This window comes from Natator depressus, chromosome 15 (assembly GCF_965152275.1).
Source record: "Natator depressus isolate rNatDep1 chromosome 15, rNatDep2.hap1, whole genome shotgun sequence".
In the NCBI taxonomy this organism is placed as follows: Eukaryota; Metazoa; Chordata; order Testudines; family Cheloniidae; genus Natator; species Natator depressus.
In genome coordinates, this window is record NC_134248.1 from 10,018,027 (window position 1) to 10,044,711 (window position 26,685).

At 45.9% G+C, this 26,685-nt stretch overlaps 1 protein-coding gene across 3 annotated transcripts in view; it reads left to right on the forward strand.

Annotated features, from left to right (window-relative positions):
- The first annotated feature begins 4,902 nt into the window (after positions 1–4,902).
- CCDC60 (coiled-coil domain containing 60) overlaps positions 4,903–26,685 on the forward strand; it is a 123,811-nt gene continuing 102,028 nt past the window's right edge. For all 3 annotated transcript variants that reach the window (XM_074972783.1, XM_074972784.1, XM_074972785.1), the window contains exon 1: positions 4,903–5,675. In XM_074972783.1, coding sequence (XP_074828884.1) covers positions 5,370–5,675 — 306 coding nt within the window. In that variant the 5' untranslated portion in view covers positions 4,903–5,369. The remainder of the gene's footprint in view (positions 5,676–26,685) is intronic.

A 26,685-nucleotide genomic window follows, 5' to 3' on the forward strand; every position in this document is an offset into this window, starting at 1 on the left:
TTCTGGTCTGGGAATAAAGACCCTTCCTGCAGCTTTTGAAACAGACCAGAGTTCCTGAAGATGCGAGCATCATGTACCTTTCCCGGCCATCCCACGTTGATGTTGGTGAAACGTCCCTTGTGATCCACCAGAGCTTGCAGCACTACTGAAAAGTACCCCTTGCGGTTTATGTACTCGGCGGCTTGGTGCTCCGGTGCCAAGATAGGGATATGGGTTCCGTCTATGGCCCCAACACAGTTAGGGAATCCCATTGCAGCAAAGCCATCCACTATGACCTGCACATTTCCCAGGGTCACTACCCTTGATATCAGCAGATCTTTGATTGCGTGGGCTACTTGCATCACAGCAGCCCCCACAGTAGATTTGCCCACTCCAAATTGATTCCCAACTGACCGGTAGCTGTCTGGCGTTGCAAGCTTCCACAGGGCTATCGCCACTCGCTTCTCAACTGTGAGGGCTGCTCTCATCTTGGTATTCATGCGCTTCAGGGCAGGGGAAAGCAAGTCACAAAGTTCCATGAAAGTGCCCTTAACTCATGCGAAAGTTTCTCAGCCACTGGGAATCGTCCCAGACCTGCAACACTATGTGGTCCCACCAATCTGTGCTTGTTTCCCGAGCACAGAATCGGCGTTTCACAGCATGAACTTGCCCCATTAGCACCATGATGCATGCATTGGCAGGGCCCATGCTTTCAGAGAAATCTGTGTCCATGTCCTGATCACTCACGTGACCGCGCTGACGTCGCCTCCTCGCCCGGTATCGCTCTGCCAGGTTCTGGTGCTGCATATACTGCTGGATAATGCGTGTGGTGTTTAATGTGCTCCTAATTGCCAAAGTGAGCTGAGCGGCCTCCATGATTGCCTTGGTATGGTGTCCGCACAGAAAGAAGGCGTGGAACGATTGTCTGCTGTTGCTCTGACGGAGGGAGGGGCGACTGATGACATGGCTTACAGGGTTGGCTTACAGGGAATTAAAATCAACAAAGGGGGTGGCTTTACATCAAGGAGTATTTCAGGCAGGACTTCACGGAGGGTTCCAATAAGAAATGGTGCACCTAAGTAATTGTTTTATTGGAACAAGCAGGTTGGTCTGGCCTCTGATTGATACATGGCTAGATTTACCTCGCTGCACCTTCTCTGAGTGACTGCAGTGTGACCTAGAGGAATGAGTCCCCTAGACGGGGGTGGGGGGGAAGCAAATGAGTACAAAACAAATCTGGTCTATTTCTTGTTTTGATCTACTCCATCTATCTTTTACATCTTTGGCTGGCAGCAGACGGTGCAGAAGGACTGCAAGCCATCCACATCTCATGGCTGCTTGGCAGAAGATGGTGCAGTAGGACTGCTAGCAATCCGTATCGCCTGCCTGCTCACCATAAGATGGTTCAATAGGACTGACTGCAGGACTAAAGAGAATGACCTGGTCAAGTCACTTCTAATGTAGTCCCTGCACCCATATCTGCCCAAGCGCTCCTGGCCGACGTGGCCAGGAGCACCTCAGACATGACGATGACGGCTACCAGTCCTACTGCACCGTCTGCTGCCACAAGGCAAGGGGTTGCTGCTGCTGTGTAGCAATGCAGTACCACGTCTGCCAGCACCCAGGAGACATACGGTGATGGTTACCTGAGCGGGCTCCATGCTTGCCGTGGTATGGCATCTGCACAGGTAACTCAAGAAAAAAGGCGCGAAACGATTGTCTGCTGCTGCTTTCACGGAGGGAGGGAGGAAACGGGGGCCTGATGATATGTACCCAGAAGCACCCGCGACAATGTTTTAGCCCCATCAGGCATTGGGATCTCAACCCAGAATTCCAATGGGCAGCGGAGACTGCGGGAACTGTGGGATAGCAACCCACAGTGCAACGCTCCGGAAGTCGACTGTGGTACTGTGGAAGCACTCCGCCGAGTTAATGCACTTAGAGCATTTTCTGTGGGGACACACACACTCAAATATATAAAACCGATGTCTAAAAAACCAACTTCTATAAATTCGACCTAATTTCGTAGTGTAGACATACCCAAAGTCTCCGCTCTGACTCACCATCTCAGAGCGCTGGTGGCGGTGGCATTTTAATTTATATTTGAGTGAGGACAAAACTAACTATATGAGCACATGAGAGTCGGACACATTAAAACCCAAGAAAATTAAAATGAGAAACCAGAAATGAGGTGCAATCATCCAGAACAGACCAAGCAGAATGCTAAGAACTGCCTTTAGACACTTCCTACAGTAACAGTTTTCACTTTGACGTCCTGGAGAGACTGAGACCACAGCTGGAAAAGTGGAACAAACTTTTTTTTTTCTTGCTAGACCACCAGATCTGAAGTCTTAACTGCCTGTGGACAAATGATAATGGGGGGGGGGGGGGGGCGGAGGGAGGGCAGGAAATCCCTACCTTGCTCTGCACACAGATAGAAAAGGCCAGGTCTTGGAAATGGTGCATAAGAAGGAGTAGTATGATTTGAACAAAGCCTGACTGGGGGAGAGGGAAGAGTTAATCTTTGGTATCTAATTCTGGCTAGCTGGTTTAGTCCTCCAGCTCAGTGGCTCTCAGTCTTCCAGGAGTCTGATTTTCTCTTATTTAATCCAAGTTTCACCTCACTTTCAAAACTACTTGCTTACAAGATCAGACCTAAAAATACAGAAGTGTTACAGCACATTATTACTGAAAATTTGCTTGCTTTTTCATTTTTTACCATACAATTTTAAAAAATAAATCAATTGAAATATAATCCCATACTTACATTTCAGTGCATAGTATATAGAGCAGTATAAACAAGTCATTGTCTGTATGAATTTTAGTTTTGTACTGACTTTGCTAGTGCTTTTTATGTAGCCTTTTGTAAAACTAAGCAAATATCTGGATGAGTTGATGTACCCCCTGCAAACCCCTAGGAGTACACGTATCCCTGGTTGAGAACCACTGCTCCAGGTAGGAGGGCTGGGTAAATTATTTTACAGCATTGCCATGAAAGATGGCACTTTGGACTGTGAAAAATAGTTATGTATCCTAGTTGCCTATTCTTATTTCTAGCAAAGTATTTAAAGTAAAAGAAAATAAATGGGATGGGAGTACTGTAGACTTTCCCCCTACATTTAAGCCTCTCTTCTTGGGGAAACAGAACATCTATTTGTAAATAATACCCTCAAAGTTTTATAGAATTCAAAAGGTTGGGGGAGTTTTCAACAAAATACAAATATTCCTTCACAGGAAACTGTGTACTATAAATAATATGCTATTATATGTATTTTAGGCCAGAAAAGATATAGTATTAAACTCATCTTGAATTCTTTGCGTGAAGTTTGAAAAGGTGTGTGGAAGAGGCTCACTGACAAAGCGAAGCACCTGGAATGTTTGTTTTAAGATGGTGGCTAGAGCTTCTAATGGGAGGCAGGAGACCTGATTTCTGATTCTACGCAGCTGCCAGGCTACGGACCCAATCCTGCACTAGGTTTGCTATTGTCTCCAATAAAGCAGGAGCATGTCTGGTGTTTCTTTGCCCAAGGAACCTCTCACCTCTATACTTCACTCTTCCGATCTATAAAATAGGAATAAAATGCTTCACATGGAGTACTGTGAATATTAAGATCGACAAAGGCCTTTGCACTTCTCTATAACTTTCATCTAAAATTTTCAACCTATTAATCATGACATTATGTTATGATTATCTACAACCGGCCGCCAAAATCATGGGTAATACAAATTTGCATTCCCCCTGTGCACTGAATCGGTTCAGTCACCTACCACCCTGCGTGCTGCTGTTGTGCAGACACAATAGTAGTACTGAAATGCCTTAACACAAGTGTTATGTTTTTTGTTAGTTTCCCCCCCACGCCGCCACCCCCAGCTCTGAATCTGTCAGCGTTCCACCTGCCCTGGGCTGTGCTTGCTGCACCCGACTGCCCCGGCTGACAGGGGTAATGCAGGGAAAAGTTGGGGTGGGGAGCCCTCAGGGGTGCTGAATGCTGCAAGCCCTTGACCTGTGCTGTAAACCCCCTGGAAACCGCTTCAAGCTGGGGGTGCGGCAGCAAGGGGCGCTCACCCCAGGCAGGGCCTTGCAACCACTCCCGTGTGCGCCCTGCAGGCGAAGGGGCGCTCTGCAAAGCCGGGGGGCCGGGGTTTGGCACGGCAGTGCCTCCCCAGCCAGGGAGTCAGCACAGGAGCAAACCAACAGCCCCGAGTCCGAGGCGATTTCCCAGGCACCGCTTCAGCGCCCCCTGGTGGGGCAGGCAGGTCCCGGCTCCGGCTCCGGCTCCGGCTCCGCCCCCGGCCGCGGCGGGAGGCTGCAGAGAAGGGCCGTTGGCACAGCCCGGTCTGCGGGCGGCTGACGGCAGCAGCTCTGCCCCGCCCCCCGCGGAACAGGGACCGAAGGGGAGGCGGCCGCGGCCCTTGAGTCACGTGTCGCGTTGTCAGGGCAACGGGGAACGCCGTCTAGGGCGGGTGGCCTGGGTAGAGGCGCGCTGCCTCCGGGACACGCTCCGGGCGACGGGCGACGGGCGACGTGAGGGGGGGGCTCAGCACCTGGACTCCGACGGGGGGCTCAGTGAGAGGGGGGGCTCAGCACCTGGACTCCGAGGGGGGGGTTCAGTGGGGGGGCGGGGCTCAACACCTGGACTCCGAGGGGGGGTTCAGTGGGGGGCGGGGCTCAGCACCTGGACTCCGAGGGGGGGTTCAGTGGGGGGGGCGGGGCTCAGCACCTGGACTCCGGGGGGGGGCTCGGGGGGGGCGGGGCTCAGCACCTGGACTCCGAAGGGGGGGCTCAGTGGGGGGCAGGGCTCTCAGCACCTGGACTCAAAGGGAGAATGGGAGGGCTCAGTGAAAGGGGGGCATCAGCTCCTTAACCCTGGTGGCTCTCTGCTGCTGAGCTCGGGGTGGGGGTCTCCGTGCTGGGGGCGCATCGCCTGGTCTGGGGCCTACCTATTGTCTTCTTGTTAGAATTCAAATCACGAGGAGATAGTTTTTATTGTGTCTTTTGAAATGAATAAATAACACTGTTCAGAGGGATCCCGGAGAGCTCTCTGTTCAGCCCTGTTTGTTGTGGGGTCCCTGGCCTGTTCGTTGTTTAGTGGGGCAGGGTTGCGGGTTTGTTCATGAACGATTTAGCTCCACTGGCCGAGGATACTGCAGAGTGGATTGGCTTTATATCTCAGGTTATTTTGTGGCAGATACTTTTGATAAGTTCCTTTGTAAATTAAAAGGAAGATCCGCTCTGAGGTCCATGCAGCAGATGACTGTTGGTCTTAAGGGCTGTGTTCTGTGGCAGGGGTTGCTTGGAGGTGAAAGGAGAGGGATCAAGATCACTAGCAGCAGCAGTAGAAGCACTAGGGTCCCACCCAAGGACCAGTATAATTAGCCAGTAGAAGTTGATGAACAGCAAAGTCAGGATGCCTGGGAGTGCTAAGACTTTGGACCCTCGTTATTTTGTGCTCATAAGACCATTGCCCATCCCCACACAGAAAGGTGCAAAGGTCCAAGCTAGAAGTAGCACTATTTATAACTGCTGGGAATCCACAAGGGAGCAAATATTTTGGGAGAACTACCACAGGAGGCGCAAGCAACTCACTCAGCACGGGTATTGGACACCCAGCTGGAAACCTTACCAGGAGCTTGGAGAAATTCTCTACCTGGAGCCAAAGAAACTCACCCTCCACTATTTGGGACAGATGCCCCAGGTAAGAACATAAGGTAGGCTTTCCTCGTCTGAATTATTAACTTTTTAATTGTTTTCATTCCTTTGGTTTTCGTAGCAAAGCAGAGAGGATCATCTTGTAAATAAATTGTAGAGACACATTCCACTGGAAAAGAATAGTAAATATTTGCTTAAAGAGCAAAAAGGCAGTGTGAAACATTTTGCTGTGCCAGCCTATTAATCAATCATTCCAATATGATCAAATTAGCAATGATACCACAGAACATCAATAAAAAAATTAGACCAGAGGAAAGTGCTTTGACCTTATATTTTGCAGTTTGAGAACAGAGAAGAGCCTTTTAAACTTGGTCTTTGGAGGCTGTAGTAAGAGCAGTTTCAGTAGAGTGGAGAAACTAGAAAGACAATTCAGGGGGCGGGATCCAAGAGAAAATCAGGGTAATGGGAATATACAGCATTTTTAAGGAGAGGTAACCAGATCTTGAAAACGGAATGGAAGGAGCAAATAAAGAGAAAATGACTGAGGATGAGGGAAGGATAAGCTAGGAGTCAGGAAATGATGGGGTCTAGGGGATGGGACAACGGGTTAGAAGTTGAGCATAAGAGGGACACCTCAGAATTGGAGACGGGTGATGGAGCAAAGAAAAAGTCTGGGGGATGGGGGTTAGGATTGAGGAGAGTTGTTAGACAGGGGATGTGAAAGCTCTTGTATCAAGTAGAGATACAGATGTACAGTTTTAGATGTTATAGCACAATATTTTATGTTCTAAAATGTATATTTATTTGAGTTCATAGAAAGTCTAGTATGGTTAACTATGGTTATTTATATGCTACTTTGACTGCCAGTGTAATTATCACCTCCTACTGGTCTCCTTTGCTGTTACACAGGCACTCAGTAAGGGGGTCTTACTCTTCCATAGGTCCCTTTTACTGTCTGATTTAATGATTGAGTTACGAGGCCAAAAATATCATTTGCTTGGTTGCCAGCACTTGAGATTCAATTGCAAAGTCCCACCGTTTGCATTTGTTTTCTTCACTGGTGTTGGTTCATGCAAGGAAATCTATAATTCACTGAGTTGTCGTTCATGCTCCTTCAAGTGAAGCAACAACATTTACTGTCTGAATATACCCAGAATGCAGTCATATCTCTCTCTCTCTCTCTGATTTTGCAATTATAAAGCAAGCCATACTGACTTTAGCCCAGATCCACAAAGGGATTTAGGTGTTGCTTAATTTTCTGCACTGATTGTGTGTTGGAATACATATACATCTTAAAGTTTTGGATGGAATGTTTTTAAAGCTCTAAACAGAGACTGACTCTCATGCACTATATTTGACTGAGCATCTAACATCCTATCATCTTGAAAGGGAAAAGGCTTTTGGTTCTATGGGTATGTAGGTGTACAGCAAGTTTTGCCAGTATTTTTGCCCATGACAGTATTTTTGCCTTTATAGCATGTAACCACTGAAATGTCCTTCCCTCGGACCCTAAAAGTACTTTTTACGTTTAGATATTCAGCAGCAACTGTTTAGACTCCTACATGAATCAAGTACTCCTTTTCTTTTTACACTAATCTTGAAACTCAATGGTAATTTTGCACAGAAGATGAAGGTTCTGGAAAGAAATTTGAACTCTGCTGATTACGATTTGAACTAAATGAGCAGGTTACAATATATAATTTCTATGAAGAGTAATTTGACCTAAACCAGGCAGGTGCACTGAAAATACTGTGTATGATGGTAGAAGCTTAAGTTAGAGATTTTCAGAGCCACCAGGGGGATTTAGTTATTCAACTTCCCTTCGTTTATATAGGCATTGTGTGCCTAAATCCCCTGCTCAGCTTTGAAAATCTCAACCTAATTATATAATAAAACACAATTTTACTCCCAAAAGACTGCAAGTACTGATGAATGGCCATATACTTGATTATTTTGTAATCCAGTATGTACCTGATGACTGCAGATATGAGAACTATACTTTTTAACCACTGGGTGAGTGAGAGCAGTTGTCTTCCTAGAAATGAAAAGCTTAATCTCTTCTATGAATAAATTTGCTCCAAAAAATTAGCATTTGCTTTGATCACCAACATGGCCAGAGAATGATGATGGTGAATAACAGTCAAGTCTGTAAACAGCAAAACTAAAAAACTCTGTAACCCTCTGGATTTAAAAGGACTTGAGTTGGTGCTCTCCTGTGAGCTATTTTCCATTGACAGCCAATACTTCCTAAATTGAAAAGCTCCTAAAATGGGCTAAAAGTGATTTAGGACTTATTATGAAGTAATAACGTAGGAAGATATGGGCATAAGGTACAATGATCGTTAGCTAATTGCACATCTAGGGTATTATTTAAGTGATTGGTGGTGATCAGTATGATTCTAGCCAACAAATATGTCCAAAAAAGCTGTATTTTTTCTGCTTGTTTCTGCATTATTATTATTATTATTATTATTTTATTATTTTAAGTAAATCTATTATCCCTGGAAACTTACAACTGGTTTTTGACTATTTTATCTTTAGCCCATCTGAAAAATCTACTCTTTCGTGCTTAAATAACTATTTGGAATGTGTCGTCTACCTTACAATGAAAACAGTAAGGCCATGTCTACACTCTAAAGTTGACGTATGTTATGTCGACGATCGCCCACTGCTGTAATTAAACCACTTTTGCATGTCCACACAACACTCCATATGATGGTAGAATGTGTCCATAGTTGGTGCTCTTGCATTGACAGAGAGGGCAGAGCACCGTGAATACCTATTCCACTGTGCAACTCACCACCGTCTGCTGCTGGGTATTCTGGAAAGGGTTCTCAGTGACTCATGGGAGCAGGCTCGCCATCCCATCATGCAGTTTTCTCTGTCCCATCATTCCATGAGCTTCTGACTATGTCTCACGCCGCTTTTCCACAGCTCCCATAAACTGCATGCCCACCATTTCTGTCTCGCAGCATGGATCCTACTCTACTGTCCAATATTGTGATGAGCATTATGAACAAAACGCGGCTGATCCTGCAGAATTTCATGAGCTCCAAGTCTGAAAATGACTGCATGGTGTGTGCCATGGAAAGAAACAATTCAAATTGCTACTGGCATTCACGAAGCAGCTGCACACAGTGGACTGTCAGTGCTTGTTTCCTGTGCCCAGAACTGAGTGGTGGGATTGCATCGTTATGGGATAGGATGACGAGAAGTGGCTTCAGAACTTCCAGGTGTGCAAAGCTACTTTCCTGTGTGTGGAGCTTGCCCCTGCCCTCCAGCGCAAGGACACCAGAATGACAGTTGCCCTAACAGTGGAGAAGCGAGTGGGTATCCCTGTGTGAAAGCTGGCAACTCCAGACTGCTACCAATCAGTTGCAAATCAGTTTGGAGTTCGGAAGTCCACCGTGAGGGTTGTAGTGATGCAAGTGTGCAGGGCAATTAATCACCTTCTGCTACAAAGGACTGTGACTCTGGGCAATGTATGGAGAAATAGTGAATGGCTTTGGAGCAATGGGATTCCTGAACTGCGGTGGGGAAATAGATGACATGCATATCCCCATTTTGGCCCCAGACCACCTTGTGACAGATTGTCAACAGAAAGGGTTACTTTTCTATGGTCTTGTAAGTTTTGGTGAATCACAGGGGTTGTTTCACTGACCTCAACGTGGGGTGGTCAGGGAAGGTGCATAATACACACATCTTCAGGAACACTGGCCTGCACAGAAAACTGCAAGCAGGAACTTTCTTTCCAGAACAGAAGATTCCAATTGAGGATCTGGAGATGCCAATAGTGATCCTTGGAGACCCAGCCAACCCTTTTCTCCCATGGCTTATGAAGCCTTAGACTGGAAACTTTGACTGTAGCAAGGAGTACTTCAACAATAGGCTCAGTAGGTGCAGAATGACTGTTGAATGAGCCTTTGGCTGATTAAACGGTCGACCTCAATGAGGAAAATATTCCCATGGCCATAGGAACCTGCTGTGCTCTGCATAACAGTTATGAAACTAAGGGAGAGAAGTTTCCACAGGGGTAGAGTGTTGAGGCAGATCGGCTGGCTGCTGATTTTGAGCAGCCAGATACCAGGGCTGTTAGAGGGGTTCTTTGGGGGCCCTATTTGAATCAGGGAGGCTTTAAAGGAGCATTTTGACAATGAGCCCCAGTAATATGTCTGTGATGCATTTAGCCAGGGATTGTTTTCTTGCACCATAGTATGAACCTTGTCGTGACTGTGGGATGTGTGTTAATTTTACAATGCTGATGCGTCAATTGCCACTGTTTATGAATTTCAGCAGCAATCACCATTTGTAGGACACAAAGATTTCTTATCTTTCAATAAGTTCATTTTTATTCAACAGTGATATGTTCTGCAAGGGACATGAAAATGAAAAGCACATTTTCAAATGAGGCTCTCGCAGTTGGGTGTATGTCCAGCTGTCATTGTGATACATGTCGCTTGGGGTGAAGCGCATGAGGTACTGAGATGGGCCCAGGAACATGCGAGGAATGTGGGGGAGGGTATGGAAGGCAGTTCTGTATGGGCTGCAGGGAGAGGTGAGCATGGATGTGTTCTGTCTGCAGTTCAGTAAGGGACCTTAGCATGTCTGTTTGGTCCTGTAGCAGCTGTATCATCTACTCCTGCCCCTGCTTCCTCTCCTGGCTATATCCATATACAGTTTCTCATTGATAGCCTCTCTCCATGCTCTCTGCTCACAACCAGAAGCATCAGAGGATTGCGGCACCTCTTGGAACATGTCTTCCTTACTCCTCCTTTTTCATCTCCTTATGTGATGGAGCTGCTCACCTGGTGTGCAGGAGGAGACCATCAAGGGCATATCTGTAGATGCTAAAGAAGGAATAGACAGAGGCAGTATTGTTAGTGCACTCACAGCCTTGATTAAAACAAGCTAGAAACACCACTTTCTCACTTCCCCTTGGCAGGCACACAGCATAGTGGGAGCCCCAGACACAGTCAGTTTGGCCCGGGGAGGGGAAGGAACAGGTTGGGAGCAGGGGCAGGGTTTCCACAGGGGTATCACTACAAGCACCTTGGTCCACTATTCTGAGTACTGGCACCATTTTCCATAGACAGAGGTGATAGCAGCTGATATCTTGCTCATGAGGGTAACTGAGGATGCAATTTGAAGCTCCAGCTTGTATATAGCTACAGACCGGTCTGTATGCTGCTCGCCTATCTGCTGCTTTGTTGCCTGCAGAAGTAATTGCTGATTGGCACAGCAAACTTTCCTACAGTGGGGGAAGAAACAAGGCAGCCCTCCCAAGAAACTTTCAGCAGAGGATTGCGGAGTACCTCCAGGAAAGTTTCCAAGAGATCTCTAGGTAGGATTCCTGGGACATCCCGGTGTGCATCAGCAAACTTTCCTGCAGGGCCCCCTCTGCCTAGCTGCATGGGGGAGTGAGAAGCAGATACAAACTCTGCCTGTGTTGGTTATTTCAATCCATCTTCCAACCTGATTTTGTGGGACACCTCCTGGAGGCCACTTAGAGTGACATAAGCAACCTAGTGTCTACACTGACACTGAGTCGCTCTAATTACGCTGCCATAAGGGATACGCCTCTCATTGAGGTGGTTTTATTATGTTGGTGTATCAGGAGAGTTAAATTGGTAGGAGGAGCATTGTAATGTGTACTCCTCCACAGTTAGGCGACGTACACTGCCTTATGTTGACTTAACTGTGTAGTGTAGACCAGGCATAAGTAAACCCAGCCAATCAGACTAAAGAATTTCATTTGTCTGTAATCAGCTGGAACAAAATGAAACTTCCAAGCTACAGCCAATATTATTTAGTTATAGATGGATCTTAAAAAGGTTTAGTATTTGGGTTTAGAATAGGGTTGCCAACTTTCTAATTGCACAAAACCGAACACCCTAGCCCCACCCTTTCCCTGAGGCCCCACCCCCACTCACTACATTCCCCCTCCCTTGGTGGCTCGCTCTCCCCCACCCTCACTCACTTTCACTGGGCTGGGTAGGGGGTTAAGGTGTGGGACGGGGTAAGGGCTCTAACTGCGGGCTCTGGGATGGGGCCAGAAATGAGGGGTTCATTGTGCAGGAGGGGGCTTCATGCTGGGGCAGGGAATTGGGGTGTGGGATGGGGTGAGGGCTCCAGCTGGGGTTGCGGGCTCTAGCGTGGGGCTGGGAATGAGGGGTTTGGGTGCAGGAGGGAGCTTCAGGCTGGGGGGTGGGGCTGATGGATTCCGAATGTGGGAGGGGGCTGCAGGTTGAGGCAGGGTGTGGGGGTGTGACGTTATTGACATAATCTGGGACCGTATAGATCATTGTTGCAACCAAGGTCCTGTAGTGGCACCAAATCTTGTATAAAGGGGGTCAAATAAGGTGTCTGAGACAAGGTTATGGTTGGCTGGTTATGATTATGCTATCTATGTGCATGTATCATTTTTGTATTTAAAGTTATAAGTATTAGCTCTATACTGTCTGTATTTCAAACTTATGCTGTGCTTCTGGGTGACACCCCAGACAAGCTGGTGTCAGTTCTGCCTAGCCCCCATTAAGGACCATCAGCTATACAACTGACCCATTGAGAGAAGGCAGATACACCTTGTGACTCAGCAAGACATGCGGGGACCTGCCTGTGGACAGAACTCTGAGGTTTTTTCATGCCATGTAATGGACAGCTTGTCTTTGGGACAAAGAAAGCAGAGACCACATGGCAAGAGACAAAAAGGCTGCTGGAGCTCCTCCATCTTGTCTTCAATCCTGCTTCATACCTCTAGAGGAAATTTGCTACACGGAAGCTATGAATAAAGGACTGATGACCCATCCCAGCTGTAGATGCACTCCAGAGACTTGATTTGAACCTGCAGTTTATTCCATCACTGCTACAAGCCAAAACAAAGAACTTTGCCATTACTGTATGTAATTGATTTCACTTAATCAATTCTAGCTCTGCTCTTATATCTTTTTCCTTTTATGAATAAACCTTTAGATTTTAGATTCTAAAGGATTGGCAACAGTGTGATTTGTGGATAAGATCTGATTTGTATATTGACCTGGGTCTGGGGCTTGGTCCTTCTGATCGGGAGAACCTTTTTTCTTTTATTGGGGTATTGGTTTTCATAACCATCTGTCCCCATAACGAGTGGCACTGGTGGGGATACTGGGAAACTGGGGTGTCTAAGAGAATTGCTTGTGTGACTTGTGGTTAGCCAGTGGGGTAAAACCAAAGTCTTCTCTGTCTGGCTGGTTTGATTTGCCTTGGTGTGCATAGAAACCCCAGCGTTGGGCCGTAACTGCTCTGCTTTAAGCAATTTGTCCTGAATTGGCACTCTCAGTTGGGTCCCACCAGAACCAGCATTGTTACAGGAGGTGTGGGAGGGGGTACGGGCTCTGGGCTGGGGATGAGGGGTTTGGGGTGCAGGAGGGTGCTCCAGGCTGGGGGGGTGAGGGATTCAGAGTGCAGGAGGGGTTGAGGCAGAAGGCAGGGGTGTGGGAGGTGGTGTGGGCTCTGGGCTAGAGATGCGGGCTCTGGGGTGGGGATTAGGAGTTTGGGGTGCAGGAGGGAACTCCGGGTTTGGCGGGGCTCAGGATTGGGACATGCTTACCTTATGCTTACCTCAGTCAGCTCCTGGTCAGCGGCACAGTGGGGCTAAGGCAGGCTCCCTGACCTGGAGCAGGTCTAGCTCCTCGGCAGGGGGGCCAGGAGGCTCCGCATGCTGCTCTCTCGCCCGCAGGCACCGCCTCCCCTCCCCTCCCCCAGCTCCCAATGGCTATGGTTCCCAGCCAATGGGAGTGCAGAGGTGGTGCTCAGGGTGGGGGCAGCATGCAGAGCCCCGTGGTCCCCCCCTAGGAGCCAGACCTGCTGGCCGCTTCCAGGACGTAGTGTGGTGCCAGGACAGGTAGGGACTAGCCTGCCTTAGCCCTGCAGCACCGCCAACCGGACTTTTAACGACCCGTTCGGCAGTGCTGACTGGAGCCGCCAGGATCCCTTTTCAACTGGGTGTTCTGGTCGAAAACCAGACACCTGGCAACCCTACTTTAGAAGACTTGGGGGGCCTGCTTTCCCCTAATCCACTAAGGTTTTGTTATCTAAGGGCAGTTGGGTGGCCCAATCCCACATTAGAGCCTCTGATGTCTGCAGGAGTTAAAATGCCCTGGCATTCCAATTACCCCCACAATGTCAGTGTTTTTTAGGTGTGGCCTAAACATGCCTATTTCATACCTCTGTCCCTAGTTTTTGTCCCAATCCACTCTATCAGTGTAATTATGCAACCAAATGGGCCAATCATCCCCTCCAGAGCTTCTCTCCTGGTTCCTAGCATTCTGCCTTTATACAATTGTTTGTGGGACTCCCCCGGAGGGAGTACCTTTCAGCATTCACCCAATTTAAATTCATATCTAAATGGCACAATTGAACCCTTTTTAAAGCATCCATTACATATAAATTGAAGTAACTTGATTTGGTTTTAGGTGGTGTGTTTCTCTCTCTCTCTAAATGTCGGGCACACACTAAGCAGACAGGACTGATTCATTGAAAGTCAAGGAATGTCACTTTCCAGACAGCATTTTTGATTTCCTAAGTGTCCAGAGCAGTGTGTTAAAGGTCTTTTTGTGATTCCTTGATGTAACAGTGCGTGGTGATAGTAGTCACCTTTTATCATCTTCATATAGTTTCTTTTTCATTAATTGCTGTAACAAATCCATTTGCAAAACCTCTGGGGTGGCTTGTTGACTTTTTACATGAAAGAAAGGTGGCCTTTTTGACTAAGCCTAAAACAATCCAATTCCACAGAATTTGCAGTATCATTAATGTCCCAGCCTACTCTGTATTTGTGATAAAAGTATGTTCTGTAATTGTGTGCGTTAGGTAAATAGGTCACTAGATAAGATTGATAACAGCGTCAGCAAAGAAATGTTTTCAGCTAGCACTGGAGAAGAAAACTGAGCAATTTCTTTGGATAGAAATTACATTGGTGTTATTCACATTGCTATAGTTAAAGATTTGTCAGGGTTTCCATTACAAATCCTTATTTTTCAGAGGACTTGTACTCCACTGCAAAAATTTTCTACTCCAAGCTGAAGCTTAGGGACAAATTATGGCCACTCCTGCCTGGGTGTGCTAGAGCAGGGAAATAATGCAAGGAGGCTTTTCCCTCTCCGTTCACCCTCTCAAGGGGCAGTCATAATTTAACTGCCACTCTGAGGAGAGCAGGAAAAGGAAGGTGGCCGTTATATTGCCAGGAGCACTAGAAGCTCCAGAGGGGGCAGGTTGGGCAGACAGACTGCACTGGCAGGGAGCGCCACCAATGACTTCTGAAACAAGTAGGATGGTGTTTGTGCCTCCCTACACCTCTCCCCAGCACCTACAAGGTATTATTTTGCCTTAGGCAGACTTAAAAGTTCCAAATGCAAGTAAATATTTAGGACATAGTTTTTAGAGGCACACAGGAAGCCTGAGAAAGTCCAGTGTATGTGCTGATCAGTTCAAGGCAGTATGGTTGCAACCATAATATCAGCAAATGCGTGTTTAGTTTTAAAAAATCTGTACTTTAAAAGGTAGATTTAAAAGAGTAAATTGGATTTGTTAATAGTTTAATGCATTAAGGGAAATTAAGTGATTTGGGTGTATATTCACAAATGCAAAACATGGCAGTCATTAAAGGGAATGAATCTACAAAGTACAGAGAAGTTCTACTTTACACTCAAGTATCATTATATTCCATGTGACATTTTATAATATAAGCCCCCTTCTTGCAATATGCTGAGGCCTCCTGTTTGGTGATGAGTGCTCACAACCCATTGAAATCTGTGGGAATTGGTGGCATTTGTAGAATTAGGTAGAAGTTTTTGGAAAAATTCAGTCAATATGAAATAATTTTTCTTCTCATCCAGCCAGCTCTGCTAATAAGGTAGCAGGCTTTACTGGTGAAAGGCTACATCTTTATAAATATTTTCTAATTTTTTTTCTCTTAAAGAGAAGTAATAATATCTATATCAGAAAGAGAAAAAGTTGACATTGGCATGGATTTGGGAAGCCATAAGTGGCAAAGCACTGAAAAGAGTTATTTAGATCATTCCAAATATCTGGCAGAGCATGTGAGCAGATTATTTGGCTGGTAAAACTGGGTCCCTTCAATGTCGAGCCAGTGTTTGTCAGCAGTGGTAAGAGTCTTTGCGGGTTAGTACTTAAGTATTACTTAGAATTAAAGGACCTTTACAGTGTCATGGCATTAGAGTGAGAGCTTTAAAAGAGAAACATTTTTTTCATTCAATATTTTTCTTAGAATCAACTTTTCCCTATCTCTTCCACATGTAATTCTTTTCCACATTCCTCACACTGTAGTGAGAGAACCACCAATTCAGGAATTACAATAGTCCTGTGACAGGTTTCAGAGTGGTAGCCATGTTAGTCTGTATCAGCAAAAAGAACGAGGTGTACTTGTGGCACCTTAGAGACTAACACATTTATTTTGGCATAAGCTTTTGTGGGCTAAAACACACTTCAGCAGATGCATGCAGTGGAAAATACAGTAGGAAGATAGATATACACAGAGAACATGAAAAAATGGGTGTTGCCATACCAACTCTAACGAGACTAATCAATTAAGGTGGGCTATTATCAGCAGGAGAAAAAAATGCTTGTAGTGGTAATCAGGATGGCCCATTTCAAACAGTTGACAAGAAGGTGTGAGTAACAGTAGGGGAAAAAATTAGCATGGGGAAATAGCTTTTACTTTGTGTAATTACCCATCCACTCCCAGTCTTTATTCAAGCCTAATTTAATGTTGTTCAGTTCTGCAGTTTCTCGTTGGAGTCTGTTTTTGAAGTCTTTTTGTTGAAGAATTGTGACTTTTAGGTCTGTAATTGAGTGACCAGGGAGGTTGATTTGTGTCCATTTATTCTTTTGCGTAGAGACTGTCCGGTTTGGCCAATGTACATGGCAGAGGGGCATTGCTGGCACATGATGTCATATATCACATTGGTAGATGTGCAGGTAAATAAGCCTCTGATAGCGTGGCTGATGTGATTAGGTCCTATGATGGTATCCCTTGAATAGATATGTGGACAGAGTTGGCAATGGGCTTTGTTGCAAGGATAGGTTCCTGGGTTAGTGTTTTTGGCGTGTGGTTGCTGGTGAGTATTTGCTTCAGGCTGGGGGCTGTCTGTAAGCGAGGACTGGCTTGTCTCCCAAGATCCGTGAGAGTGAGGGATCGTTCTTCAGGATAGGTTGTAGATCCTTGATGATGCATTGGAGAGGTTTTAGTTGGGGGCTGAAGGTGACGGCTAGTGGCGTTCTGTTATTTTCTTTGTTGGGCCTGTCCTGTAGTAGGTGACTTCTGGGTACTCTTCTGGCTCTGTCAATCTGTTTCTTCACTTCAGCAGGTGGGTATTGTAGTTGTAAAAACGCTTGATAGAGATCTTGTAGGTGTTTGTCTCTGTCTGAGCGGTTGGAGCAAATGCGGCTGTATTGTAGAGCTTGGCTGTAGACAATGGATTGTGTGATGTGGTCTGGATGAAATCTGGAGGCATGTAGGTAAGTATAGCAGTCAGTAGGTTTTCAGTATAGGGTGGTGTTTATGTGACCATTGCTTATTAGCACCGTAGTGTCCAGGAAGTGGATCTCTTGTGTGGACTGGTCCAGACTGAGGTTGATGGTGGGATGGAAATTGTTGAAATCATGGTGGAATTCCTCAAGTACTGAGAGTAGCTGCTTCGATGCAAACTCAATGCACAGAGAGGGAATGGGGGGATGTGACTGTGAAGTCCACACTTTTAGCTACTCCCGTTACCCAAAGTTGCTCCCATCGGCTATTGTGCAGTCCAAATGTAAAAATTACTTGGGAATCAAGATGGTGTAATATATTCAGTTACACAAGCATTGTCTGCAGAGTTGCAGCTGCAATGTTCACATAATGCACGCAAACTGGAGTCAAGCCACAAAGTCTTATACTCTAGAAAAACAGGTATTTCATGTGTAGAGCTATCATTGCTAACCCTAATGGGCTGCAAAATATTGCGCCTTAAAACTGACCCTGGGCCAGAGCTAAATTAAATTATCTGAGAACAACATAATTTTTAAGGCAAATTCCCCATTTTGAGGAAAGTAGTAAGCATTTCTCCGGTGGGTTCCTGTTGTGGTGCTTTGTTTCGCTTTTTAAAATGGCAGTTTGTGTGTACGTGCTCATAAGTTTGGAACATTAGAAGTACTCCAAAGCAGGAGAAAGAGGTAGACAAAGTGCAGGTGAGACTGTCAGCAATTTGATACATGCAATTTATCAAATGGCTTTGCAGTGTATCACCTGGGTATCACCAAAACATATGAGAGATATTAGTTACAGATAATGTAAAACAAAAGAGCAGTTGCAAGCATGATTACATTGTGATTACAATTTCAGAGTTCATAGTGTCGCATCATAAGAGATATTTCACTGCTTACCATGTAAATGAAAGGGTACAGCATCTTGTGCCCCTGAGAGACATGGGTGGCTATACATCAAGAAGTGTTGAAAGACTTTAATAACCTTAGTGCACACTGCTTCCATTGCAGATCTTTTTGTATAATTAAAATGGGTATATGAGTGTGCCCAATTTAGGTTTTCATGGAGAATTCCTGTGGTTAACATAGCGGGGTTTTACTGATATCTTGCCTCTGCTCATTTTCTTTTAATTTCAGTATGTAAAATTTTAAACTGTTCTAAATTTTTCTTTGATGTTAAGCAGAGAAATTTTTTTTCTCTCCTTTTAAGAACATGCAAAAAAATAGTTGTTCTACTTAGTGACAGAAAAGTAACTTGTGGAAGTTAGGCCACTGACCTTCCTCACAAGCTTCATAACCTCCACTGGTGACACGTGTTTATAAACACTTGACATGTTAATCATCAAGTAAGTTAACATCCATTCACATTATTCATGTGAGGTGGCATCTTACCCTTACTTTTCTTCAAGAAAGCTGGTGTGACTCATTCGCACTTCCTACATTCCCCAAGGTCACACACAGCCACAAACAACTGAGAACTTGTAATGTACTAGCTAGTGTTTATGTATGGCATTGATCTCCAGTAAGTGGAATCTGACTTGCTCAGTGTTTCCGATTATTTTGTCTTCTATTACCATAAATTATATTTGTAAACAAAATAACTTCATTTTTAAAAAAGTTGCAATTGAAAATGTGTTTAAAGGGCTTCAAGTAGCACCCTAAACTAGTTACATTTTCTTAACAAAAATTTGACATTTTCTAAAATACCCCAAATGTTAGAATGTCTGGAACTAAACAGTAATGTGATCTAACCATTTGCCCAAAGCCATTGACAATTCTTTATCATTCACTATCACCCACCCAACTTACACAGCCTGCCCAACCTTAAATTTGCTCCCTTGTTTGCATTGTATTGGTGATCTATTGTTGGATGCATGGTGCTGGTTTTATATATTGTTTATTAAAAGTGCAATATTGTCTTAGGGTACATAGTCAAAGTGGTAAATAGGAAGATGGATAATTTGGCTGCATGGTTTGGGGAGAACACATTTTGGAAATGTAGTGAAAGATGTGACAGGATTTAGCAATTATGTGGATTTGACATCAAAGGAAAGAGTGGAGTCTAAGGTAAGGTCTGGGAGCTTAGGTGATTGAAAAGATAATGATATTGTCAAAAGTGACAGAAGATGGTTTGAGAGGAAAGATAAGTTCAGTTTTAGACAAGTTTGCCAAATTGAGAGCTGCCTCTAAGTTAGAGTAACATCTTTTTTTCCCTGGCCCCCTCAATGTACTGTATGTATTCCATCAAATTGTACTCTCCAGACTTTTTAGACTACTAATTACGACCTGGATTTTTTAAGGCTCTGTCTACAATATAGGTGCTACAGCAGCATAGCTACAGCGCTGCAGCTGTGCCACTGTCATGCAAACATTTCCTACAGTGATGGAAGGCGTTTTTCCATTGCTGTACTTAATCTACCTCTCTGAGACACACTGGAAGAATTTCTCCATCAACATACTGGTGTCTACACTGGGAGTTAGGTCAGCTTAACTAAGGCTGTGTCTACACTGGACTGAATGACAAAACTTTTGTCTTTCAGAGGTGTTAAAAAAACACCCCCTCGAAAGACACAATTTTTGCCAACAACAAGCGCCGATGTGAACAGCTCATTTTCAGCAGGAGCGCTCTCCTGCCAACAACTCTAACACCACTTGTTGGGGGGTGGAAGTTTTTTGTCAGCAGGAGAGCCAACAAACAGTGGCTACGCTACATGCCTTTTAGCGGCACGGCTGTAGCAACATGGCCCTGTCGCTAAAAGCTGCATAGTGTAGACATAGCCTATGACACTCAGGGTTGTAAAAAAAACTCACACCCCGGAGTGACATTGTAATGTCGACCTAAATTTTAAATGTAGACCTGGCCTAATGTAGACTCCTTGCCCCTTAACAATGTTTAACTTATTACATAAAAACCTTGAGTTAAAGAAAAATTATTTAGGTCTGAAAGTCAAGCACTTAAATGTTAAGAACTGCCAGATTTCCAGTTTCCTATGCAACCTTAATTCTGCCCCTTATGCATCCATTCTGAGCACTGAATGAGCCTGAGGTCCTATGAAAAATAGTATGAGATCTGGAGGATGTATAACAAACTTTAGTTTAGCAAATTTTAGTTTTCCGACCGGGAAAACTGAGAAGTCTGCTGCTTGCCAGGAGCTAAGATTCGCGATGTGACGGAGAGACTGCCGAGACTCATCAAGCCCTCGGATCGCTACCCCTTCCTGCTTCTCCACGTGGGCACCAATGATACTGCCAAGAATGACCTTGAGCGGATCACTGCAGACTACGTGGCTCTGGGAAGAAGGATAAAGGAGTTTGAGGCGCAAGTGGTGTTCTCGTCCATCCTCCCCGTGGAAGGAAAAGCCCTGGGTAGAGACCGTCGAATCGTGGAAGTCAACGAATGGCTATGCAGGTGGTATCGGAGAGAAGGCTTTGGATTCTTGACCATGGGATGGTGTTCCAAGAAGGAGGAGTGCTAGGCAAAGACAGGCTCCACTTAACAAAGAGAGGGAAGAGCATCTTCGCAAGCAGGCTGGCTAACCTAGTGAGGAGGGCTTTAAACTAGGTTCACCGGGGGAAGGAGACCAAAGCCCTGAGGTAAGTGGGGAAGTGGGATACCGGGAGGAGGCACAAGCAGGAGCGCGTGAGAGGGGAGGGCTCGTGCCTCATACTGAGAAAGAGGGGCGATCAGCAGGTTACCTCAAGTGTCTATATACAAATGCACGAAGCCTGGGAAACAAGCAGGGAGAACTGGAAGTCCTGGCAAAATCAAGGAATTATGATGTGATTGGAAAAACAGAGATTTGGTGGGATAACTCACATGACTGGAGTACTGTCATGGATGGATATAAGCTGTTCAGGAAGGACAGGCAGGGCAGAAAAGGTGAGGGAGTTGCACTGTATGTAAGAGACCAGTATGACTGCTCAGAGCTCAAGTATGAAACTGCAGAAAAACCTGAGAGTCTCTGGATTAAGTTTAGAAGTGTGAGCAACAAGGGTGATGTAGTGGTGGGAGTCTGCTATAGACCAGCAGACCAGGGGGATGAGGTGGACGAGGCTTTCTTCCGGCAATTCGCAGAAGTTACTAGATTGCACTAGTTCTCATGGGAGACTTCAATCACCCTGATTCTCATGGGAGACTTCAATCACCCTGATATCTGCTGGGAGAGCAATACAGCGGTGCACAGACAATCCAGGAAGTTTTTGGAAAAAGTAGGGGACAATTTCCTGGTGCAAGCGCTGGAGGGACCAACTAGGGGCAGAGCTCTTCTTGACCTGCTGCTCACAAACAGGGAAGAATCAGTAGGGGAAGCAAAAGTGGATGGGAACCTGGGAGGCAGTGACCATGAGATGGTCGAGTTCAGGATCCTGACACAAGGAAGAAAGGAAAGCAGCAGAATACGGATCCTGGACTTCAGAAAAGCAGACTTTGACTCCCTCAGGGAACTGATGGGCAAGATCCCCTGGGAGAATAACAGGAGGGGGAAAGGAGTCCAGGAGAGCTGGCTGTATTTTAAAGAATCCTTATTGAGGTTACAGGGACAAACCATCCCGATGTGTAGAGAGAATAGTAAATATGGCAGGCGACCAGCTTGGCTTAACAGTGAAATCCTTGCTGATCTTAAATACAAAAAAGAAGCTTACAAGAAGTGGAAGATTGGACAAATGACCAGGGAGGAGTATAAAAATATTGCTTGGGCATGCAGGAAGGCCAAATCACACCTGGAGTTGCAGCTAGCAAGAGATGTTAAGAGTAACAAGAAGGGTTTCTTCATGTATGTAAGCAACAAGAAGACAGTCAAGGAAAGTGTGGGCCCCTTACTGAATGAGGGAGGCAACCTAGTGACAGAGGATGTGGAAAAAGCGAATGTACTCAATGCTTTTTTTGCCTCTGTCTTCACGAACAAGGTCAGCTCCCAGACTGCACTGGGCAGCACAGCATGGGGAGGAGGTGACCAGCCCTCTGTGGAGAAAGAAGTGGTTCAGGACTATTTAGAAAAGCTGGACATGCACAAGTCCATGGGGCCAGATGCGTTGCATCCGAGAGTGCTAAAGGAGTTGGCGGATGTGATTGCAGAGCCATTGGCCATTATCTTTGAAAACTCATGGCGATCGGGGGAAGTCCCGGACGACTGGAAAAAGGCTAATGTAGTGCCCATCTTTAAAAAAGGGAAGAAGGAGGATCCTGGGAGCTACAGGCCAGTCAGCCTCACCTCAGTCCCTGGAAAAATCATGGAGCAGGTCCTCAAGGAATCAATTCTGAAGCACTTACACGAGAGGAAAGTGATCAGGAACAGTCAGCATGGATTCACCAAGGGCAAGTCATGCCTGACTAATCTAATTGCCTTCTATGATGAGATAACTGGTTCTGTGGATGAAGGGAAAGCAGTGGACGTGGTGTTCCTTGACTTTAGCAAAGCTTTTGACACGGTCTCCCACAGTATTCTTGCCAGCAAGTTAAAGAAGTATGGGCTGGATAAATGGACGATAAGGTGGATAGAAAGCTGGCTAGATTGTCGGGCTCAACGGGTAGTGATCAATGGCTCCATGTCTAGTTGGCAGCCGGTATCAAGTGGAGTGCCCCAGGGGTCGGTCCTGGGGCCGGTTTTGTTCAATATCTTCATAAATGATCTGGAGGATGGTGTGGATTGGACCCTCAGCAAGTTTGCAGATGACACTAAACTGGGAGGAGAGGTAGATACGCTGGAGGGTAGGGATAGGATACAGAGGGACCTAGACATATTGGAGCATTGGGCCAAAAGAAATCTGATGAGGTTCAACAAGGACAAGTGCAGACAAGTGCAGGACGGAAGAATCCAATGCACCACTACAGACTAGGGACCGAATGGCTCGGCAGCAGTTCTGCAGAAAAGGACCTAGGGGTTACAGTGGACGAGAAGCTGGATAGGAGTCAACAGTGTGCCCTTGTTGCCAAGAAGGCCAATGGCATTTTGGGATGTATAAGTAGGGGCATTGCCAGCAGATCGAGGGACATGATCGTTCCCCTCTATTCGACACTGGTGAGGCCTCATCTGGAGTACTGTGTCCAGTTTTGGGCCCCACACTACAAGAAGGATGTGGAAAAATTGGAAAGAGTCCAGCAGAGGGCAACAAAAATGATTAGGGGACTGGAACACGAGTTATGAGGAGAGGCTGAGGGAACTGGGGATGTTTAGTCTACGGAAGAGAAGAATGAGGGGGGATTTGATAGCTGCTTTCAACTACCTGAAAGGGGGTCCAAAGAGGATGGCTCTAGACTGTTCTCAGTGGTAGCCGATGACAGAACAAGGAGTAATGGTCTCAAGTTGCAGTGTGGGAGATTTAGGTTGGATATTAGGAAAAACTTTTTCACTAGGAGGGTGGTGAAGCACTGGAATGGGTTACCTAGGGAGGTGGTGGAATCTCCTTCCCTAGAATTTTTTAAGGTCAGGCTTGATAAAGCCCTGGCTGGGATGATTTAGTTGGGGATCGGTCCTGCTTTGAGCAGGGGGTTGGACTAGATGACCTCCTGAGGTCCCTTCCAACCCTGATATTCTATGATTCTATGAACTAATTAAATGATTACCCATACCACCTTTCTTAGGGTTCTTTTAATTTTGATTGCTTAACTAAAGGAAAGCACGTGCGTTTAATTTAGTTTTATAGAGTTTTATTAACAATCTTTAACAATAGCAACTAACAATATAGGATATAAGAAGACAAAAATAGTATTGGTCTATGATTTGGCAAACATAAACTAGAAAATTTGTCACTATAACCATTCCAGTTTTGAGAATCAAATCACACAATCACAATAGATTATTAGAACTTATACTCAATTACTATCTTGGAAAGGTGACTTTGTTTAGATTTTTGACTGAGCCCCTCAAAATAGGGCCTCACTTGTGCCAACTGGTTGTCAGCTCCAATGTTGCTAACACAATCAGAGGAAAAAGAATTCAAAACTTACAAGAAAATTTGGTCCACTACTTACATGCCAATTCACCAAGATCTCCTTCCAATGGATCTATAGTAGTCAGCCCTTGCTACCTATTTCCCAGTGTCTCATATCCCCAGGATCTGACTAACACTCCTAACTATCTAACCTAAAAGCCTACACTTATGCCAGACTGTACAAACTGAGTGCAGTTCAAAAAGCTTGAGCACTTGTCTCATGTCTGTATACACCTAGAACTTGAAAGGCAGTATGAAACCATTAACTATGGTAGACACTTGTAAAGTGGTCTACTATCTTAGGCCTGGTCTACACTACGAGTTTAGGTCAAATTTAGCAGCGTTATTTCAATTTAACCCTGCACCCGTCCACAAGACGAAGCCCTTTTTTTTTTTTGACTTAAAGGGCTCTTAAAATCAATTTCTTTACTCCACCCCCGACGAGGGGATTAGCACTGAAATCGGCCTTGCCGGGTCGAATTTGAGATACTGTGGACACAATTCAACAGTATTGGCCTCCAGGAGCTATCCCAGAGTGCTCAGTTGTGACCACTCTGGACAGTGCTCTCAACTCAGATGCACTGGCCAGGTAGACAGGAAAAGGCCCGCGAACTTTTGAATTTAATGTCCTGTTTGGCCAGTGAGGCAAGCCCACCTGCACAGGTCACCATGCAGAGCTCATCATCACAAGAGACCATGCAGTCCCAGAATTGCCAAAGAGCTCCAGCATGGACCAAACGGGAGGTACGGGATCTGATCGCTGTATGGGGAGACGAATCCGTGCTGGCAGAACTCCGTTCGAAAAGACGAAATGCCAAAATATTTGAAAAAATCTCCAATGGCATGAAGGACAGAGGCTACAACAGGGACCCGCAGCAGTGCTGCATGAAAATTAAGGAGCTCAGGCAAGCCTACCAAAAAACCAGAGAGGCAAACGGCTGGTCCGGTTCAGAGCCCCAGACATGCCGCTTCTATGATGAGCTGCATGCCATTCTTGGGGGTGCAGCCACCACTACCCCATCCCTGTGCTTTGACTCCATCCAAGGAGTGGCAGGGAACACGGAAGCGTGTTTTGGGGGCGAGGAAGATGATGCTGAGGAGGAGGTTGTAGATAGCTCACAGCAAGGAAGCGGAGAAACTGGTTTCCCCAACAGTCAGGATCTGTTTCTCACCCTAGACCTGGAGCCAGTACCCCCCGAACCTACCCAAGGCGGGCTCCTGGACCCTGAAGGCAGAGAAGGCGGAGGAGGGAACTCTGGTGAGTGTACCTTTGTAAATATTATACATAGTTTAAAAGCAAGCGTGTTTAATGATTAATTTGCCCTGGCATTCGTGGCCAGTACAGCTACTAGAAAAGTCTGTTAACGTATATGGGGATAGAGCGGAAATCCTCCAGGGACATCTCCATAAAGCTCTCCTGGATGTACTCCCAAAGCCTTTACAGAAGGTTTCTGAGGAGGGCAGCCTTATTCTGTCCTCCGTGGTAGGACACTTTACCACGCCAGGCCAGTACCACGTAGTCGGGAATCATTGCGGAACAAAGCATTGCAGCATATGGTCCCCGGTGTTTGCTAGCATTCAAACAACATCCGTTCTTTGTCTCTCTGTGTTACCCTCAGGAGAGTGATATTTTTCATGGTCACCTGGTTGAAATAGGGTGGGTTTTAGTAAGCGGACATTCAGAGGTGCCCGTTCCTACTGGGCTGTTTGCCTGTGGCTGCACAGAAATCTTCCCCCTGTTAGCCACGGGGTGGGGGGAGGGGTGAAGCCATCATCCCAGAGAATTGTGTGTGTGAGGGGGGAGGTTAGTTGGGTTTCTGCTTCACGTGAACCCGGAAATTGCAGCCCCTCCTTTTAAATTGCCAACCCATTTTTAATGGGCATCCCAATGGCTACTTCATATGGGAAATGAGTGTGCTGCTGTTTGAAGCCATTCCCACATGTTACGAAGGTTAAAGAAGCCAAAAGACTGTGGCTTACCATGGCTGCCTGCAAGCCAAATTCTGCTGCCCGGCCCTGTGTGAGTGATCTCTCACACCAAACCGGAATACCTTCAATAAGAGTTAAAATGCGACCTTGTAATGAAAGCACATGTGCTATGTAATATTAACAGCAAGGTTTACCGTGATAGAGTGTACCCATTGTTCTATAAAATGTGTCTTTTTAACTACCACTCTCCTTTTTTTTTTTTTCCCTCCACCAGCTGGATATGTTTCTCCTTCCCAGAGGCTAGCAAAGATTTGAAGGCGAAAAAAAGGCACTCGTGATGAAATGTTCTCTGACCTCATGCTGTCCTCCCACACTGACAGAGCACAGCAAAATACATAGAGGCAGACAGTCTCAGAGTGCAGGAAAACACAATATGACTGTGAGGAGAGGTGGTGGGCTGAAGATGGTAGGTGGCGTCAGCTTGCTGAAAGAAGACAGGAGTCAATGCTCAGGCTGCTGGAGGATCAAACTCATGTGCTCCAGTGTATGGTTGAGCTGCAGGAAAGGCAGCAAAAGAACGGACCACCGCTACAGCCCCTGTGTAACCAACCACCCTCCTCCCCAAGTTCCATAGTCTCCTCACCCAGACGCCCAAGAACGCGGGGCGGGGGCCTCCAGCC